The following is a 22,850-nucleotide window of genomic DNA, read 5'->3' on the forward strand; positions in this document are numbered from 1 at the left end:
ATTAGCAGCATATTTATGCTTGATTTGTTTGGAAATAATGTTTCTTTTTATTCGCTTAGCTGCACACAAGCCTACAAGAACAATGCAGAGTTCCTGGCTCCACACTGCTATGGCATTTCCCTTGATGTCTTTATGCTATAATACCATCCCAGGGAATCATGATCAGGCCTAATGTAAAAATGTCCCACTGCCACAATGCTGTATTTTGCAATTCAGAGACATGTTAGCCGTGATGATGAAAGATCTCCTTATCAGCAAATTTACATGTCTCTGAATTGCACTTAAGTACAGCAATGTGCCCATCAGCACTTCCTGTAATAGTTATCTGTGGCAGCTGCATCATGGCATATAGGAGTTATCTCGTGTCTAATGGTTTCCTCCACCCCAATCCCTGTAGTGCTATAACTGTTTAAAATTCTGTGTATCACCCACCTACTGGAAAGATTTAAAGTTAACACTACAGCATGTATGATAACCACCTTAATATATGTGTTTTCCTTTTTCAGATGAAATCTTTAACTATTTCTTTCTCAGCTACTTGCTTCCACCCTTTGCTGTGTGTATGTGAGGAAAAACATGTACCTGTGTGTACATATCGTTATAACAAATCTCAGTTTTGTGATAACTCACTGCAATAATTTCACTGTTTTTACACTTATTTTTGTACATTGGAATTTCCTGGTTAACAAATGTAAAATAAAATAAATAAATAAATATTATGGCATAAAAGTTTTATCCCTGATGGCTAGTGTTCCCCCCACCCCCTAATCTGTGTAAGGTTTTAAGTGCCTTTAAGGCACAACAGTAATATACCTGGTATCTAGTGTCCCCGTATCCCTGATTACCATACTTCTTCAGATGAAGAAAACTGAATGCATACCTCTTCTGCTCCCTCCACACCTCACAGAGCCTCTTGCCTTGAAGAGGTATGCATTCAGTTTTCTTCATCTGAGGAAGTCACTTGAAACGAAAACGCAGGATATATTTCTGTACAGCGTTAATGTTTTCGAAGGAATAGGAGTCTCTGTGGAATAAAGTGTATTACGTATTACCAAGGATTCGAGCTTTCTTTTTCAATTGCTCCTTTGTATTTGTGTTGGCTGGACTGTTTAGAGCAATTGTTTTCCATTTGTTGACTCCATAGAGTTTTACCTTCCAGTGGTTAGCAACACTTTTTTACATTGAAGCTTTACTTTTCAGATCGCTCGTTCATTGTGGTTCCTTTCTGTAGGAACCACAATGAACGATCATTTTAAAAAACAAAGTTTTAATGTAAGCAGCAGTAGTTAAGCACCTATAAGTGCTTTCAGAGTTCTAGTTTTTAATGCTTAACAGCTGCTTCTTACACTAAAAGTGTTTTATAGCAAGCGTTCATTGTGGATCCTAAGGAAAGCAACCACAATGAATGATCAGCAATCATTCTAAACACCAAAGATTAAAGTGAAGGAGCAGTTGTGAAATGCAACCTAAAATCCTGCATGCCTTGCACCTCAGCCTGTTCGAGCAGCAAAACTTGACAGATAATGTGAGACAGATGGCAAGCATAATGAATGATGCAACTGAACCCCCCCATGCCATGCCTCTCAACCCGTTAGAGCAACAACTTTTGAAACAGATAATGTGAGAGAAATGACGAACAGTAGGGATGGATTTTAAATATCGTTCTTATAAACTCAGCATATTACTAGAATAACAGGATTTAGTGTTAGCTTGGGGCTTATGAACGATATGAAGTCTGAAACTCAAACATGTCATTAAACAGGGAAGGGATTACAAAAGGAACTAAGGTAACAAAGCGAATGCACGATCATTCAGGAAAAATAGTCATTTAACGAGTAGTTTGCACCTATAAGTGCTTTACAATTGTTCCTTACTTTAAAACTTTTTTAAAATGATTATTGTTGTGCTTTCTACAAAAAATCTATAACAACATAGTTACACTACAAAGATCTGGTCCAAATGAGACAGGAAAAAAAAGAAAATGGAAGTTGACACTGGGAGCTAAAATATGACAGGAATTGAAGAACTACAGGAAATTAAAAGAAAGATGACACTGTGGGTGGGAATGTGAGTGACGTAGCTGAAGTGGGCATTACTTTTCTAAGTTTTAGTTGGACCCGAATTTTAGACACTGGGATTGTCCCTTTAAGAAATGGTAGTACATTTAAACATTTTGACTGATATGGATTGTGCTGCAATCATGTACTTAAAGCACTTTCATTCTTTTATTTTCTTTCTGGATGATTTTTTTTACTGTATTAATACTTACAAAATAAGTGAAACAGAAAAAACTCTATTACTTATTTTTTTTGGAATGGAAACATTTTTTTTTCTTTACATACTTATGAGCACCCTCATTCAGCCTCTTCAGTTGTCTTTCCTTCTGACTTTTATTGTATGCGATCTCTTCTGTTGCACAGAAAAGATAGAGAATTGTTGCTTACCTGGCACAGATGTGTGTTTAAAATGTTTCTTACATTATTACATTTGCTAATCAGCAAGAAGCTGAAGTTATTCTTGCACTTGCTTAACATGTGTACTTATTTGTATGCACATTTCTACCGAGTTTTTTTAAATGCTTTCATTTATTAAGCAGGAAAGTGTCAAAGCACAGATTTGCAAAAATTCATTGTACCTAATCCACCTGTGCTATCATGTATTTCCTCTTTACTGCAAGTTGAACTAGGACAACATGGCTTCCTTCAGATTGTTACATGATTAGATGTGTGTACAGCTTGTCTGTTTGGGAGTTGGGTACTTTCTGCAACCTTTGCATACATTTCCACTGAAGTTTCTGTTCTCCGCTATTCCTTACATATTTTACTTGCAGTTTTAAGTTAATGTTGAGCAAAGAAGTTGAGAGTCATAGTATCTGATGTTCTGCCAAAATTTATAAAATTCCCTGGAAGAGAATACCATACCATCCCTGAAAATCAGAAGCATCAGCTCTTCTTATAATCCAAGTGATGTGCTGGGATCAGTCACTCTTGGTTGTTGATTTCTAATGCTTACCTTGTTCTTGTTCTGCTTATGTTGCTAGTTTTACTGGAAAGAATGTCCACCAGCAAGAAATGCTTAATGGAATTGTGAAGCCTGTTGTTTGACCACACACTGTGATTATAACTAGGGATATTTAGGAGTTTTAAAGGATGTATAAATAAAGAGTTATTACCCACCTGGTTTATTAAGTACACAAGATTGCAGCACTAGCTTTTGTTAGTTTAACAGACATTTTACAAAATATCTGTATTAGATAAGTTGCTGTGATTGGGGGCCCCCAGGACCAGGGTGCCTCCAGTGACTTTAGGGTTTCCTATATGCTACAACACTACAGACAAAAAATTTCCAGTTCAGTACAGTTTGAATACATTCCATAGCTTTTTGCAGACTTTAAAACTAATTGCAACTGTAGATACATTTCTAACAATGCTGATTGCCATGTTTCTGTTATGGTAGATTTGCATTTGGGTCACAACTATCCAAATCTGTTGTATATCATGCCCCATCCTCCATCCTTCCTTTCCACAAGCAAGCTATAGCAGAAAATACGAGAAAAAAGTTTTAAAGATCATGTTTTATTTATGTTGTTTCTCATTAACATTACAAATGATTAGTGTTTTGGTAAGAATCAAACAATTTTAATATTTAGCCAAACAGTATGAGAACCAGAAAATGTCTTTGTTTCCAATTTCATTGCATGTTCAAGAACTGTGTTCCTGATGATTTGTGCTTTTTTCATAAATGGAAGTGTATAAATCGTGAATAGATGATGCGATTGAAGAAAAATACTGGTGTCACATGATGCAGTCTAGATATGGAGAGTAGAGCATTTAAATGGTTCTATGTTGAAACTGTATAATGTGTTTCTCAAAACAGTATTTAGGAATTTTGGATGGCTGAGTCATTATGGAGGCAATATATAGATGACCATGACAGCCTACCATTGGACTTCACAGTCCCCTTTGTTTCCATAAGATGTTATGCATTTTGATATTTCTGGGATGTTATTCCTTTTTAGATAGTAGCTTTAAGATGTGTGAGATACAAGTCCATTAGTCACTGTTGGAGAGTTAAACAATGGCACCATCACTTGATTTAGTTCCATGTGGAGATGCTCTTGTTTTTCATCAGGATCACCATGTGCATTATCACTTTGTAATAGTTTGTACCCAGTGGGGTTTACTGAATTTGTTTCTTCACTTTTAAGCAAATTTCTGAAGTATGACAGTAGCAAAGTTGTACAAGTCTGCCGTGATTGTTTACATTTCACCGGAACATAGATTTGAGATTGGTTTCTCTGCTTCACTGATGTATGAGGTTTCAGATGTGACTTTCATTCAGTCAGCCAGCTTACATTATGTTACAGTACTGGAGTGATGTTATGGGCAAGTGCCAGCATAGCCAGCTGGAATTTTGTAAAGAATGATATGTCCTTTCAATATCAAGTTGATTTATACAAAATGCTTGTGTTACACATGTATTAGAAATGTATATCATTTGCATATCAAACTGATTTGTACAGAAGCATCTTGTATAAATCAGCTTGATATTCAAAGGACATATCATTCTTTACAAAACTCCAGCTGGCTATGCTGCCACTTGCCCATATCATCATACTGGATATACTGGAGATTCTTTGAATATACTTTTGTCTAGTGTTTCAGGTCATTCTGCATTAAATTTAGAAGGAAAATGCTGCAGGGACTTTACTGGACCACAGAACAAGGAAAAAATGTAAAAGGAGCTCATTACTCATTAGTATTCCATAATGTAGCTATTTCAGTAATCAAATGCTGTTTTTCTGGAGAAATGGTCTGCAGATGGCTGTTAGCTTCTTCGTTTTCTTCTGTCAGTGTTTCCTGAGCTAGCATCAGGTCATTATTATTCTTTTTCAGTATATTCCTTTCTCTGATCAAGTTCTGTTTTTCACCAACAATTATACATAATTGATTGTTCATGTCTTCATTCTCCTTTTGACATGCTTTCAATGCTAAGAGCAGCTTACTGTTTTCGTATAACAAGTCACCCTTTTCTATAAATTCTCTTTGTTTTTCACTGACAGCTATCTGCAACTGTCTTTCCTTCTCTGCTTTTTCTCTATTAAATGTTTCTGCTCTTGCTAGTTGTTCAATGTTACTTTGTTGCAAGCTCTCTCTTTCAGCAAGCATGTTTTGTTTTTCATGAACTGTGGCCTGCAAATGCTTGCAGATATCCTCCTTTTCATTTCTTATAGTTTCTAACATCAGTTGCAGGCCACTGATATTGTTTTGCAACTCATTCTTTTCATTAACGAGATTTTGTTTTTCATCATTTACTTTGAGCAGGTGCATCTCCACATCTTCTTTTTCTTTGTGTAATTTTTTTAGAATTAACAGCAGCTCTCTGTTTTTGGATTGGAAGTGACTGTTTTCTTCAGTTAGTCTATGTTTGTCGCAGAGAACTATCTGCTGGCGTCTTTCCTGTTCTACATTTTGTCTTTTAAGTGTTTCCACTGTTATCAGCAGTTCATGATTATTGTGCAACAAGTTGTCTCTTTCAGTGGTGATGTTTTGTTTTTCCTTAACAGTTGTCTGCAAATGCATATTATTTTCTTCCTTTGCTTCTGTTGCTGTTTTTAATTTTAGTAACCGGTCACTGATACAGATTTGCAGCTCATTGCTTTTACTGACCAAGTTCTGATTTTCATTAATAATTGTAAGCAGGTCTGTGTTCATATCTTCTTTATCTTTCTGTAGTGATTTCACTGTTAACAGCAACTGACTGTTTTTGCACTGCAAGTCATTCATTTCCTCACTTAGTGCTTGTTTATCAGTGACAACCATCTGCAACTGCTTTTCCATTTCTGTTGTTTCTCTTTTATATGTTTCCAGTGTTAACAATAGGTCACTGTTAGTGTGTTGTAAGTTATCCCTTTCCGTGATTAGATTTTGTTTTTCATCAACAGTGGCCTGCAAATGCATGTTTATTTCTTCCTTTTGTTTTGTCACTGTATCCAATGCTAGGAGCAGCTCACTGGTATTGTTTTGCAGTTCAGTTCTTTCATTAATCATGTTCTGTTTTTCTTCAGTAACTCTAACCAGGTCTGTGTGCATGACTTCACTGATTTTCTGAAATCTCTTCATCGCTAACACCAGATCACTCTTTCTGCACTGCAGATCATTCTTTTCCACAGGTGGTGGTTGTTCTTTCAGATCTTTCTGCAGCTGTCTTCTCAGCTCAATGTTTTCTGCTTTAAATGCTTTCAATGTTAATAATAATTCAGTGTTAGTATCTTGCAAGTTATCACTTTCAATGTTTATATCTTGGTTTTCATCAACAGTTGTCTGTAAACCTTTGTTAATGTCTTCCATTTCTTTTACTAATGTTTCCAAGGACAGGAGCATGTCATTGTTATTGGTCTGTATGTCATTTACATCATTAATCAAATTGTGTACTTCATTACTTAATGTAAGGAGATCTGTAGTTGTGGCTTCTTCATCTTCTATGAGTGATTTCAGTGTAAGCAGGAACTCGCTGTCTTTGCTCTGCATGTCATCTGTTTCCACATGCGTTGTTTGCTCGTCACTGACAGCTTTCTGCAGCTGTCTTTCTAGGTCTGCATTCCTTTCTTTAAGTGTTTCCACTGTTAACAGTAACACACTGTTAGCATGTTGCAGCTTATCCTTCTCACTGATAAGATTTTGCTTTTCATGAGAAGTTCTCTGTAAATGTAAGTTCATTTCTTCCTTTTCTTTGGCTACTTTTTCCAGTAATAGCAGTAGGTCACCAATCTGCAGCTCACTGTCATTTCTTTGCATGCCATTCTTTACTACACGTATTGTTTGCTCATCACTGACATCTGTCTGCAGCTGTCTTTCCAGGTCTGCAATTCTTTCTTTAAGTGTTTCCACTGTTAACAGTAACACACTGTTAGCATGTTGCAGCTTATTCCTTTTATTGATGAAATGTTGGTTTTCATGAACACTTCTCTGCAAATGTAAACTAATGTTTTCCTTTTCTTTCTTTACTTTTTCCAGTGCTATAATCAGGTCATTAATATAGCAATAACCCACGCCTGGGTGTGGGTAATGCCACATTTAGTGGCGTTGGTTGGGGTTTGGAACCGAAACAAAAAAAAAAGAACAAAAACAAAATACCCACCCCCACCCCCAGAAGATATTATTATTATATTATATTATTTTTATTTAGAAAAAATTAAAATAAAAATTAATTTAAATTATTAAATTAATGGCATTTATAATATGGTATTGTAAGTCTCTTCTTTCATTAATCAAATCCTGATTTTCTTTTGAGAGTGTAAGGAGATGTGTATTCATGTCTTCTTTTTCTTTCTGAAATGATGTCAGTCGGAAAAGCAAGTCACTTTTTTTGTACTGCAGTTCATTCTTTTCCTGAATCAGTGCTTGCTTGTCGCTTGCAATATTTTGCAATGTTGTTTCCATCTCTGCTTGTACCCTTTTAAATGTGTCCACTGTTGACCGCAGTTCACTATTAATAAATTGCAGGTTGTCACTTTCCTTGATTAAATTTTGCTTTTCATGAAGAGTGGCCTTCCCGTGTCTATTAATGTCTTCATTTTCTTTTCTTAGTGTTTCCAAAGCCTGGAGCAGGTCATTATTGTTGTTTATCAGCTCCTTCCGTTCATTGATCAAGTTCTGATTTTGATTAATAATTGTAATCAGCTTTTCATTCATGTCGTCTTTTTCTTCTTGAAGTGATTTCACTTTCACCAGCAGGTCACTGTTGTTGCACTGTAAATTATTATTTTCCAGAATTAATGTTTGCTTATCATTGACAACTACCTGCAATTGACTTTCCAGCTGTGCTTTATCTGTTTTATACTTTTCCACTGTTAACAGCAGTTCACTATTAGCTTGCTGCAGGTTATCCATTTCAATAATCAAATCCTGATTTTCATAAATCGTGGTCTGCAGATGTACATCCTTGCATGTTATTTCTTTTATAAGAAATGCCAGTTGTATGTTACTGTCTTCATTTTCAGTTTTAGTTTTTTTCAATGCTAAAAGTATGTCATTGTTTTCTTTCCGTAATTCATCTCTTTCAACAGTCAAGTTTTGTTTTTCATTAGCATATGTTTTCAGAAATTCTTTTAGCATTTTGTTGTTTCTTTCAGATGCATCCAGCTGTAATAAAATGTTATTGATAAGTTCCTCCTGCGCATCGATTTCAGCGGTCATTTTCTGAATACACTGACCAAGAGTGACATCTGTTTTTTCTTTTATTTCAGCACATAATGCCTTTTCCCGCTCCAGTTCAATAGTATTATCACTTTCAGTACATAACCTGTGGTTTTCATTAACAATCTTCAGAAAATGTTCATTGCTGTCTTCTATTTCTTGTTGAAATACCTTTCTTTCTAACAGTTCCCCTTCTTTTAGCTTCAAGTAATCCAAATTTTTGCTCAGGTTCAGAAGTTTGATCTTCATTGATTTAGTCTTTTTTCTCACTGGTTCTGAATCAGTGGCTAGAAACTAATGAGGCATAGTAGGAAACAAAGACAAATATGAAATTAATAGACTGTTCAGTACAGTGTAGAGAAAGGTAAACATCACTATATGCACAATGGAGGTTATATAAACAGAGATATCATGGCAATTAAAACCAACTGGTAAATGTACCTCAAGAAAAATAAAATGTCAGACTATATATATATATATATATATATATATATATATATATATATGAAAAGTAAGGTCACAGCACTGTCACTGTAGTTGAGTTACACTTTAGTTATAGAACTTACAACGTCTCTGCTGATGAAAACTGAATTAACGCTAATAGGTTTTGTTCCTCATGGAAGAGGGTACACTGTGCCTTACCTGACTGTCATACAGTAGAGATCAGAGATTAGAAACAGTAGGCATCCAGTCCTAAAGTTGCTAACACATACTACACTGGACACACTAGGTGGGAGACTCACCTAACCAGGAAGAAGCTACATTCCTGAGACTAAATGAATGCGTGTCAAAGCATTGACTACTAATTACTCAAGTCAGAAGGAAAGCTGATAACAAGGAAAGGATTAGTGGACAGCTGAAGAGTAGTGCAACACTAAATACATGAAAAAATATGATATTCTTTATTTTAAAATGCCTAAAAATACATTTGAGGGACATATGTGCAGCATGTACTGTCAGTATTTTAGTTAGAAAGGAAAAACTGTATTTTGAAGATTTTCCAGGTTAAAAAGCTTCAAAATGCAATAAACCCACATGTAACACACAATTTATTTTATGCTTAGTAGGTGCAAATCTCCCACTCTTCTGTCATCAAAAATATAACCAAAGAAAATGACAGTCTTTCAACTAGGTGACTTGTAGAGAATAACAAACAACCTTCAGATATAGTGCTACCATATACAAATGGGGGCTCATTCTTTACATTTGAGAAGGTTATCAATAATAACATGGGTGAGAATAACAAACACCCTTCAGATATAGTGCTACCATATACAAATGGGGGCTCATTCTTTACATTTGAGAAGGTTATCAATAATAACATGGGTGAGAATAACAAACACCCTTCAGATATAGTGCTACCATATACAAATGGGGGCTCATTCTTTACATTTGAGAAGGTTATCAATAACATGGGTGAGAATAACAAACACACTTCAGATATAGTGCTACCATATACAAATGGGGGCTCATTCTTCCAACTACATTTGAGAAGGTTATCAATAAATAACATGAGAATAACAAACACCCTTCAGATATAGTGCTACCATATACAAATGGGGGCTCATTCTTTACATTTGAGAAGGTTATCAATAATAACATGGGTGAGAATAACAAACACCCTTCAGATATAGTGCTACCATATACAAATGGGGGCTCATTCTTTACATTTGAGAAGGTTATCAATAATAACATGGGTGAGAATAACAAACACCCTTCAGATATAGTGCTACCATATACAAATGGGGGCTCATGCTTTACATTTGAGAAGGTTATCAATAATAACATGGGTGCAAGCAGCTCAGATATATTTCTTGCAAGCAATTTATATTGAAAGTCACTAGATGTAACAGCAGACAGTCTAATAAAGAGTAAAATCTCTCAAAGTTGATCTCTGAACATGACTTTTGTTATAAGACATAGTAAATAACTGGGAATGGCCAGATAAAGATGTATTTGTTTCATTTCTGTACCATCAACTTACACTAATTTGTTTCAAGTTCACCCTCCTGATGGCACTGAAAATATAAACCCCTCAATTTTGTTCAACCAGTACCTTCTGTATATCTTTCCAATGCCAAATGTTCTTCTAAAGGCAGTAACAAAAAAGGCAATTCTGATGCCACCATTTTGGCTAGGGCAGCCATAGTTTGCTAACCAAAATGTCACTAGCAGAGCATGTGACACCTCCTTTCACCAGTAATCTTCAATGCATTCAAACCAGGGAAATACATTCACCCCATTTTCAAAACTCTCACAGCAAGGGGGATCTCTAGTAGAAATTAATCCTCAAATGAAAATGTATCTGTTCTGAAAGGAACTAAGAGATCTTAATCTTTGAAACTGGAGTAGATGTGTAATATAATCAGTTAGTAGCTAATATGACAGAGTGGAGATAGGACAAACAAGTGTGGAAAAAAGAAAAGAGGAACATTCCAGATGAGTCTTTACAGCAGGCAAATGGAGAGAAAGAATGAAAGGAAGATATGGGATTATATACACAGATATGCCAAAGGTCAGAGCAGGAAAGGAGACTGACCTGCTTAGGGACAAATGGACTAGGATAGAGGGGGCACGTGGATATGGAAGAGATGGCTAGATAGAATTAAAAAAGATCAGAGGTCATGAAAAAAAGCTTGGACGAAGTAATGAGAATATCACATAAATGGTTGTAAACACTTGTACAAATAAAAAGAGTATGAAAGAGAGAGGAAGGGGCATGTTGACATTTTGGACAAGGATAAGCAAGAATGATCCTTATGTTCTGTGGATGCTTGAGGGAATGTGATTAGATTTGTGAATTCGCCTTGAAGGAATTAAACTTTTTACGTGTTTAGAATTTTGAATTAGGAAGGAACTAGAGGAATGGAAGAATACCAAAGAAAGCAGTTATTAATATTTGGGAGAGTTGTATTAAGACCACATCTTAACAGTAAGGTTGAGAATGCCAATATGACTTAAAAGAGCAAAAAAAGAGAAGGTTAATGTCAAAACTTACAGCGGAGTGTTGTTGATATAGACAAGGAGAAACAATGAGAGAGAGAGGGAGGTGGAAGAAGCTCATGGACAAATGCCTGCATATGGAGAAAGTGTGATTAGGTTTAATTTAGTCCCATCTACCCCGTCTAAGCTGGAGGGCACTGCCTCTTGCTGCACTTGAACTGGAAGTGCATAGACTGAATAAGTCACAGCACAGGGTAGTATCACAACACTTATTACAATCACATACATTCTGCTCTAAAAGTGTGGCATTTAAGTTTACCTCTAAGTTGCTTTTATTAGGCATTTCCTCTTCTGCATGGAACCTGGTTTTCTTTTTCTTCTTCTCACTAGATATATAAAAATATGAAGTAAAATGTTACAAGTAATCTATAAGAAAAATTTAACAAATCAGTGTTTACAAAGCAAAACGATCTTTAACAAGCTTACCATACTCCCATCCACATGAATGGATTATGCATTGTACTCACTGACTGGGCAGGAGCATGTTCAGTGGCAAAAAGGTGTTAAGGGTACAATTCGACAACTTTATGGAAAAATTTGCACTTAAGGTAAAGAAAGAGAGTGGGACATACAGCTTGTTGAAGAATATGAAAGGGGAAAGTTCTGGTAGCAAGTGATATGAACTCCAGACAGAAGAGCTGAGACATTTAGAAGCCTATGGGACAGTTTTAATGAGGTCAGTATATGAATCACTGTTAGTTGAAAACAGTCAAACACTGTCGGTTTGAAAGTAATGGCAGTCTGTCTGCTTTGGTTTGGTCATAATGATAGTTAATGACAGAGAGCTTTCATCTCTGTTCTGTTCAACCTGGCAGTTCAAACTAAAGTAACTTAAATGAAAAACAGCAGATATCTCTGCACTCCACACATTAGCTGATCTTTCAGATAGCTTTCTGAGGTTAGTAGGGAACTTGGGTAAGGAAGTCTTAGGATGCCCTATCAATGGCTAGCTCATTTTGTGATCTCAGATTCATGTGCCCATTATATTATCTGTTGTAAACCTGCAATGACCCTAGTTTGAGAGACTAATGAAAAGTTGTTAGTGCTTGGTGGATGGGTAATGGCATTTTCAGGAGGGTGTACTGCTTCATTTGTGACAGTGGCTAGAAGCCCTAGATATGCTGACAAAATGACTAATGTCATGCTCTGACTTGGTTTTTAGAAAGGAAAAGCTAACCATTGGTTGATTGCAGCCTGGATGTCACACCATTATGATTACTGTACTAAATATAGAATCAGTGTACTCTATGGACTGAGCACTATAACAGCGTAATCCATGCAGATGCCATTACAATTTCCTCATATGAATTCTGGGTCTGGGTCTGTTGAGGATGAATAAAGACACATTCCTCAAAATGTCTAGAAAGGTCCTTGGTGTTAGTTGGCTTTATTGAGACATAGGAAAAAAATAATTCCAACATTAACTGTGCCCTTCTCTGTGAAAGGGAAGAAGATGTAGGACTCTCTAAGCTTCCAGGGCTCTCTTATCTGAGAAAGAAGCATGTTGGATTTCTAGTAACCTGGAGAAATTTCCAGTCTGTGACAGTATTTGAGAGTTTGTGGTATGATCTATTACAGTGTCTGAAGAGATTAAGCCTTTATCAGGAGATCATCCCATCTGCCTGTGGGCAGCTATGCACACCAGTTTTTTTTGCCCACCTCAAGCTCCCTTACCTAGATGTACCTTGGGTCCATTAAAAGGACCAGATGTTACAAAAGTGAACTGGTAGTTACAGTTCCATACTCATAACCTTATGACCTCTCTGTGGACCTTGTGCATAGCATTGTGGAGATTCATATGTCTGAGATCTAAATTTACAAGCCACTTTGCATAAGAGGAGGAAGCAAGTATAGGATAAACATTTTATACTTTTTTGTCTTTATGCACCATTTGAGGATTGCCAGATCTAGTATAATCTTCCTGTATTCTTTTTTCTTTGATATCAGAAAGATCCTCGAATATAAGTCCCTGCCTATATCCAAAGGGGCACTGGTATAGTAGGTCACAATAGTATAACCTATTGAAACAGAATAGCTGTCATAAGCTGGATATTTGGGAGTCTGGATCTGGTACTCGCAGTGAAGGAGAACAACATTTTTTGATCACTGATGTGTACCTCTCCTAACCAGTTATGCGTAATTGTTACCAGTTCAACATAAATTCAGATACTATATCTGCTTTGTCTTGGGGATCTATGACTAGGACAGAGGAAATCATTCTGGCCATCCTAATCATCTGTCCCTTGACAATATTCTTTTTGAGTTGATAAGGATGATCACTATTGAAATGTAAGTATGCATTAGAGTAGTGTTCTTTTCTAGAATGATTTCAGATGAGGCAGAATTTTTAAACGAAATTAACAATATAGAGAAAATGTTTTTAGACAGAGGATATCCCATGGATTTTATCAGTCCTATTAAGGAATATGTAACGGCAGGAAGAGGTGTTAAATATATTCCATTATTGGTTAAAGATGACCAAAATGTAAATAATGTGAATTATACGAACAATAGTTTGAATATACAAGAAGGAATTAAGGAAGGGGTCACACCGTATTTGACCCTCACCTACCACCAGGGTATAGGCTGGTTGAAAAAAAGTATACACGACACATGGGAAATGTTTAGAAATATGGCAGTCAGAATGGATGTTTTTCAAAATAGGATTAAATTCAGCTTTAGAAGAAATAGGAATATCAAGAATATTATTGAGAAGGACAAAACTATTAGTAGTGGAAGTATGAAAAAACATGAGAGTTTTGCATGTGGTAGATGTGCACAATGTTGTTATATTGCTGGACTGAAGGAGGTTAAAATTCCAAGTTTGCAGGTTACACTTAAAGCTAAGAAATATTATAGCTGTTATTCAAGAGGGGTGGTGTATTTAGTATTCTGCAAAGCTTGTGAATGTTATTATATTGGGAAAACTGAATGCCACCTCAGATCTAGAATATATGAGCACATGAGAGATATTAACAAACATAATGACAATAATGCACTTTTTAGACATGCTTTGACATGTACACAAGCTGATTTTAAGTTCTGGGTATTGGAGGAAATTGTATACCCAGAAAGAGGAGGGGACTGGGAGACACATTTAGAATACAAAGAAATGATTTGGCAACTTAGGTTAGATGCCTGTGGTAGTAAGGGACTTAATGATCACATTTCTATTAGTCCAGCATTAAAATTACTGGCAATGGACCCCAAGAGACACAAGTGACATTTAGTTTAGGAAGTTGAATATATAAAATTAAAATTAAAATAAATAGTTCTTACAAAGAATTTTAATATGAATTTTATTTATTTAATTAATTTTATCAAATATTTATTTCCATGGAATTTTTAACATTTTTTAACAATTTTTTAACAATTGGTTATATAATTGGATATTTATATATATATATATATATATATATATATATATATATATATATATATATATATATATATATATATATGTTTTTTACAATAAGATATATTTCATACAATACATATTATCTAATACTACGTATTTTAGGAATATTATTTATATTTATATGTATATTTATATGTATATTTATATTTATATTTATATTTATACTCATACTATATATTGTATACTGTATATACAAAATATCTATTTCCTGTAGCACTTTATTAGTAGTGAAGTACTGTAGCAACTGTGATGTTTATGACAGCAGTAGATCTATGTTTATTAGGGTTTGTAAGACCTGTAGGCAATATATATATATTATTTATTTATATTCATTTATTTTCCATCATTTATTTTCCATCCTATTACTGCTTTAGGTTCCCTGCCCCTCTGTTTGTTGTGCATGCACAGCTGGTCATCTGCATACAGACTGTAGAACACCTCAAATGAAAAAGATAGATCTGAAAGATGCGATCTAAACAAGTAAGGGCCTAGGACAGAGCCCTGTGGGATGCCCTGATTGTAACCAAGAATTTCACCTTTCCAGTTGCTGTGTGATACTTGCCATGTCCTATTTGTAAGCCATTCAACTTACTTCTTATCAAAACTCATATTGAGCAGCTCACACAAAGAGAGGACGGCTTGCATTCGACGTTAATGGCACTAAAAATTCTGCAAATGTATCAACTGACTGAAGAAAATTAGATTCCACCATACTAGAGGCAGCAAAGTGGCTTATTGACAGGATTGGAGCAACAGCAGACTTGTGGATACCAAGCTGAACAAATGGCAGGAACTGCTGGCTGCATGTTGATGTTTAATCACGCAAACCTATGTTAAAACAGATAATTGGAGAAAGTTTGAGAGGAGGGGACTTAACATTACATACGGAACTAGCTGAGGTGAAATGGACTGGTGATTTATACCTCTTTCTTCCTGGCTAGCCCCTAGTGTGTGTGGCCTGGTGGACACCTACTCTAATGGAAATATTCTACACTCCCAGCCAATTGCTCTAGCAACTCCATCAAACCTTGCTGCCTCCACAAAGCTTCTCCCTGAGTTAATGAAACTCTTTCTTCCTGGCTAGCCCCTAGTGTGTGTGGCCTGGTGGACACCTACTCTAAAGGAAATATTCTACACTCCCAGCCAATTGCTCTAGCAACTCCATCAAACCTTGCTGCCTCCACAAAGCTTCTCCCTGAGTTAATGAAAGTACGTGATACTGCTACCAGACCTTGAACTATTAGTTTGTTTGCCCTGATAGGTACTTTGTCTGCTCTCTGCCAGGAAAGCCAGCAGCCTAACCGCCTTTGTCTTCTATCCTCTTCTTTCCCCTCTGTGGGTTCCACAGGCTTGCTCCCTTCCCCCTTCATTCTAACCCAGACCTGGATTCCCCCTGGTGTACCAAAGGCAATTTCCGCTTTTGTCCACTAGATGGCACCCTCCCCCCACTAATACCTAGTACTACTCACTCACTCCAGCTTTTTCTGTATACCCTTACTTTTCCCTTACTCTCTGCTACATTCTAACACTTCATACTATTACCTTCCTTTTTTCCTCTTACCACTTTCACACTCCTGCCCATTCCACGCCACTAATTCAAACTCCCCTCTACCTTCCTTCTGTTTCAACACCTCACCGATAGGTTTCTGATCCTCTTCTGTGTGCTTTGGTTCTCTCTGCTGTGATTATACAGTCCTTCTGTTCCGCACCTTGTCCCCCTTATCCTGACTCCTCCCACTCCTATCCCTCCTCCCAATCCTCCCCCGGAGCTTTTAAAAGAGCCCTCTTACCTCCGGGCGCCATTTTTAAGTCCTCATCTGTGTTTTGCTGCTGTGCGCCCCTGGCTGAGCGCCTACACCTTTCAGTAAGCTAACTTTTATTTATGGTTTGTTAAATCCACTGTATAAGCCTTGCTGCCTGTAGTGGCACTGCTCATAAATATTGGCTCTGCCTCCTCTGTTTGCTACTAAATTGGTATATTACACGTTGTACTTTTTTACTACTTACTGCCTGTTACATAGCATGTACTCATAACCTGGCTGTTCTCATACCATGTCTTATCTACTTTCTTTTGCGAAGGTTATTACTGTGTAGTTAGTTGCTTAAGTACTCTTTACGCTCTTATATTGCTCGAGTTGCATGATACAGACGACGCTGCCTGTAACATCTAGCGATCGAGGTCTTCCGCGCCTTAAAGATCCTATGTACATCGGAGCGTTCATACTAACGCTCCTAGCCTTATAATAGTATGCATAGTGTTATCTGAACCGAATACAGCCTATAAGCTGATTTTTAGGTATTTAAACTCGGCGACAGCGCCCAGCTTCTGTTTAAAACATTATGCGCAACCAGAATGTTCACACAGGCTCCGTACTTAAAAGAGTTTTCTGAAATGAACATAGGTTAAACGCTGATATTCATGTTTTTATACTTAGCGACATCGCCCAGCTTTTCCTAAAGAAGTTGTGTGCAACCAGGGTGTTACACAGGTTCCGTACTCAGTGCTTCTTAACCAAATAAAGGTTAGGAGCTGATATCACTGTATTTAGAGTCAGCGACATCGCTCAGCTTCTCTTAAAGAATTGTGAGCAACCACAGCACTCACACAGGTTCCGTACTCTAAGTGCTTCTGTAATGAATAAAGCCTAGAAGCCGATACTACAGTATTTAAATGTAGCGACATTGCCCAGCTTCTCTTATGAATGTTGCGCGCAATCAGAGCTTTAACACAGGTTTCGTCTTTGCCGCAAACATACTCGGCAACTACATACTGTTATCTGTTGAAATTAAGCAGTGCCCCGCACAGCTATGGTGCACAGAATGCTGCTAAGAGCCGTTTAATGTGAATGTTTGTACAACCTCATGGTTACAGTTATTTACTATTTTCCCGCTTTTTACCATTTTTTCAATGTGGTTTAACTTACAATGCATTCAGTATGCTATAATGTTATAAATGTTGTTTTTTTTAACTTGAATGCAGACTTATAACTTAGAGTGACTTCACTTCCAGTGCAAACTATATGCTATGATATTATACATGCTGTTTCCTGTGTTTACTGGCCTGGTGATAGAAACAGACATTTATTATTGTACTGCTTACTATTTTACAACTTGTGGCTTTGCTTTTAGTACATTCCAAATGCTATGATGTTATGAATGTTGTTTCTTGTGCTTACTGACCTAGTCATATTGTGTAAATAACAGCTGTAACACAACTCACTTTTCACTTTTCTTTTGCCCTCCAGCTCTTTCTTCCTGGCTAGCCCCTAGTGTGTGTGGCCTGGTGGACATCTACTCTAAAGGAAATATTCTACACTCCCAGCCAATTGCTCTAGCAACTCCATCAAACCTTGCTGCCTCCACAAAGCTTCTCCCTGAGTTAATGAAAGTACATGATACTGCTACCAGACCTTGAACTATTAGTTTGTTTGCCCTGATAGGTACTTTGTCTGCTCTCTGCCAGGAAAGCCAGCAGCCTAACCCCCTTTGTCTTCTATCCTCTTCTTTCCCCTCTGTGGGTTCCACAGGCTTGCTCCCTTCCCCCTTCATTCTAACCCAGACCTGGATTCCCCCTGGTGTACCAAAGGCAATTTCCGCTTTTGTCCACTAGATGGCACCCTCCCCCCACTAATACCTAGTACTACTCACTCACTCCAGCTTTTTCTGTATACCCTTACTTTTCCCTTACTCTCTGCTACATTCTAACACTTCATACTATTACCTTCCTTTTTTCCTCTTACCACTTTCACACTCCTGCCCATTCCACGCCACTAATTCAAACTCCCCTCTACCTTCCTTCTGTTTCAACACCTCACCGATAGGTTTCTGATCCTCTTCTGTGTGCTTTGGTTCTTCCCCGCTCCGTTAAGCCCTGGCTCACTCCGCTCCCCTCCTGCCCCCAAATCCCACCCGCCCCAGCATCCCTAGCTTTATCCCTATAATAGCCACCCCTTCATATCATAAACCTATCACAATCCAAATCCCTGGAAACACCCATTGCTTTTCCCGCTTTTTCTAACTCACTCATCTGAGTGAGTAAGTGAGTAAAAAGTATTATTTTCTAATCAACATGAATATGGGAAAAATAGCAATCCTGTGCATTTTACTATCTCTGTTAGCTAGCTTATACCATATTAGTAAATATGAAGACCAACCATATATAGGTTACCACTTCCCCAAAAAGCAAACAACAGCATTAGGGTCTCAAATTGCACTTAAACTCCACTACCAACAGTCCGACCTTTTTAAAGCCAATATCATCCACTACCATCAAGCAAAGTTAACCTCAACTATCATAAAAACAAGCAATCCCAGAAACTAGCACAAGAATTCAAAAAACTCCTAGAATACATCAGTAAAAATATCTCAAGGGCTGGAGATATCCACCCCAATCCTGGCCCTACATCAACAAGCAACCCTGACTGTCCTATGAATCTCCCTAAGACATCCCACTTGCTACAAATTTTCCATCTGAATATTAGAAGTGTCAACAAGAAAGTGCATAATTTACATGCACTCCTAGATACTTACCTACCAGATATAATGTGTCTAACTGAAACATGGCTAAAGCCAGAGATCAAAGACAATGAACTCATCCCACCTGGATATAATATATACAGGAATGATAGAAACAAAAAAAAAGGTGGCGGAGTTGCTGCACTCTTTAAAACTAACCTTAACGTTACCATTAATCCTACCCAACCACCGCAATTCTCTAATACTGAAATACTCGCCTTAAAGATTCACTTGAACAAAGAAAAAAGTATTAACCTAATTGTTTTATATATCCCCCCCGGGAACAATGTCTATACATTGGAGAATATACTAAACTGGCTAATGAATAACTACCCACAAGAAACTATAATTATGAGTGATGTTAACATTGATTGGTACCTATGCTCTAATGATAATAACCCCACTAACATCAACCTTCATGGTTACTCACAAACTATTACTACATCCACCAGAATGGGAAACTCTAATCAAAAAGAAAGCATTCTTGATTGGATCCTTATAAACAGTCACCCTCATACATATATGTCCGGAACCCTGCCTAATGAAATTAGTGACCACCTTATCACATATATTACTAAAAATAAACCAGACCACTCCACTGTCCCAGTCTTTAGATCTATAAGAAACAAAAAAAACTTTGACCTCATAAAATTTAAAAATGAGCTGCAATCTTGTAACTGGACACCACTCAAATATCTTCCCCTAGATGAAGCAGTAGAACATTTCAATACCACCTTCCTATCCATACTAGATACCCATGCCCCCAAAAGACTCATCAAAACTAAAACAAAGATTGCCCCTTGGCTCTCAACTGAATCCAAACTCAAAATAAAACTCAGAAATAAAGCCTGGAATACCTGGCGAAACCAAATCAATCCTAGACCGCATTTAAATTCCAACAACTAAGAAATGCAACGAAAAAAGCCATAGTAACTGACAAAAAAAACTTTTATTGTTTGTTACAGAATAAGCACCAAAATAACCCTCAGAAATTCTGGGCAGGCTTGAATAACCTACTCCACCCAGGTAAATCATCCACTCCAACTCCTGAAACAGCAATGGATAAAGACCCCATAGAAATAGCCAATACCTTCAATATGTTCTTTACAAACATTACCAAAACCTTAGCCAACCAACTATCCTCTTGTAGCCAACCAATCATGGAAACACTACCACAACCTTTAAAGACCTTCTTCCTAAAAAGTGTCCCTACATCTTCAATAAGAGCCCTTTTACAAAAACTTAAACCATCTACCCCCTCTGCAGACCTACTCCCAGCAGAATACCTTCAAAAAGCTGCAGATGTTATAGCCTATCCAGTTTCTATCCTCATTAATCGAACTTTCTCAGAGTCAATAGTACCAACTTTATGGAAAGTATCCCATGTAATACCACTCCATAAAGGAGGGACATCCACTGAATTATCTAACTATAGGCCCATAGCGTTAATGTCCCCATTAGCCAAAATTATGGAAAGATGTATGCACAAACAGCTACTCCACTATCTTATCCATAACAACCTACTAGCCAACTCCCAGCATGGTTTCAGACCCAAACACAGTACCACAACTGCCCTTCTCTCCTTCACTGACACAATAAACCATAACCGTAATGACAAGAAAGTGTCCTCTGCCTTATTTCTAGACCTATCAAAAGCATTTGATATGGTCAACCATCAACTACTCATGGAAACCTTAAAAAACCTTTACCTGGATAACTTGACACTAGACTGGTTTAAAGCCTACCTCTCAGACAGGAAACAAGCAGTATTGTGGCAGAATACTCTCTCCACTTTACTACCAAATACCATTGGGGTCCCTCAAGGGTCCATTTTGGGGCCACTTCTTTTCTCGGTCTTCATTAATGACCTCCATACAGTCATTCCCGAGGCCACCTGTATTCAATATGCGGATGACTCAACACTGGTTTGTTCGGATACATCTCCAGACAGACTATTAACTAAGACCCAAAATTGCTTCACCAAAGTCGAAAACTGGCTATTAGGATGACAGTTAATCCTAAATCCTAAAAAAACTAAATTATTGATCTTTCAACCAACTCAAAAAAATCACCTTATTGATGTCTCCATAACATCCAAAAATGGTACTATCATTTCCCCAGACCCCCACACGAAATTGCTTGGAGTTACTATTGATAATAAACTGAAATTCGACATACATATCAACCTGTCCATCAAAACAGTAAACAAAAAATTAGGATCGCTCTATAGAATTAAAAACTTCCTAACACCAAGTACTAAAATCACCATTGCCCGAACACATTTGCTCTCCACCCTTCTTTATTCATCTGCAATATTCACCAATCTTAACAAAACCATACTTGATAAACTATCCAGCTCATATAATCATATAGCTAGATTTGCAGCAGGAACTCCATACAGGACCCATCACTGCACCAACCTCAAAACCTAACATGGATTGAACTCCCCAACCTTGTTAGAATTACCCAACTTACTGAGGTATATAAAATTCTCAAAACCCCTACAATTGTCCTTCACTTCAGAACCTAGTCCTTCTATACTCTAATCTTAACAGTCTACGTTCTGCAAACAGACCACTCATAAAGATGGTCAAAGCTTACAATACTGGAGGAGATGCACTCTTTCCAAACGCCGTTGGAAAAGTCTGGAACTCTCTTCCCACCAGTATTCTTTCCTCTACCTCTCTACCCCATTTCAAGAAACAACTGTTTCACCACTATCAGAAGCACTGGCTTTGCCAATGCTCATCTCCTGACTGACATTTCCTAGTCTCTATTATCTACCTGAATTGTTCATTGTCTTCATTTTTTTATTTCCTTATATGCATTGTTAACAAATGAATTTTGCAACCTGATTGTTTGTTTGATTTTTGACTGTTTCTCTCTCTGTAATATTATAATTTTGGAAATGTCTGTATTTTGTATAATGTTGGAGCTTTTCTCCCCGGGCCTCCGCTGAAAAAGGACATTGTATCCAGTCGGATTTTTTCCCGGTTAACAAATGTAAAATAAAATAAAATAAAATAAATAAATAAATATATATATGCCTATATTTGCTGTATTGCTGATTCTCTACTTATATATATATTTTTAGTTATTTTATTACATAACAAAATATTTTAAAGTGATATTAAATATTTTGAACCGACAATATGGCTCAGTATTCAGTTCTTGTAGTTTTCTGTTAATTCTTTTGTATTTTGAGCATTTAGTCAGCCTCACTACGAAAAGTACAGTGTGTCAATCAATTGCACAATTATATAATTAATGATGTCAGCTTTTGTAGACCAATGAGTGACAATCAATTGTTATAAAAGAAAAGGTTAATTTACATGGTAACAGGATTTTGAAGAAGTCTCAGTGTTGAGATGAAAGCGCTAAGTCTGTTACTTTACTTATTAATTAGTTGTAGTATTTGATTTTTATTCAAGTGGTTAAATAAATATTTATTTTAATTTCATCATTCCGTGGTCGTAATTGGAATATACATAGACAGTTCATGATTTTGGCAATTGGACAGCCTTTATTGTGTCGGAGCAGCGTTGAGGTTATTTCCTGGTTTTGTGGTGGACATTGATTTTGGTTACTAGTTGTCAATTATTGCTGTTCCGGCTACGAGGAGTCCTACCAAGCTGTGGATAACAGTGTCATGTTAAACGAACTGTTGAGGGTCATACAGACCCATTCTCAAAGTGATGGTACACCTAGTAGTTCCA

At 36.9% G+C, this 22,850-nt stretch overlaps 1 protein-coding gene across 1 annotated transcript in view; it reads right to left on the minus strand.

The window, feature by feature from the left end:
* Positions 1 to 4,613: 4,613 nt before the first annotated feature.
* Positions 4,614 to 22,850, minus strand: part of LOC122815206 (uncharacterized protein PFB0765w-like) — a 47,177-nt gene continuing 28,940 nt past the window's right edge. Inside the window, exons 2-3 of the mRNA XM_044087508.1 lie at positions 7,233 to 8,492; positions 4,614 to 6,968 (exon numbers count right to left, since the gene is read on the minus strand). Of these exons, the coding sequence (XP_043943443.1) occupies positions 4,749 to 6,968; positions 7,233 to 8,492 (3,480 nt within the window). The 3' untranslated portion in view covers positions 4,614 to 4,748. The remainder of the gene's footprint in view (positions 6,969 to 7,232; positions 8,493 to 22,850) is intronic.

This window comes from Protopterus annectens, chromosome 1.part1, assembly GCF_019279795.1.
Source record: "Protopterus annectens isolate FY-2018-M chromosome 1.part1, PAN1.0, whole genome shotgun sequence".
Lineage (NCBI taxonomy): Eukaryota > Metazoa > Chordata > Ceratodontiformes > Protopteridae > Protopterus > Protopterus annectens.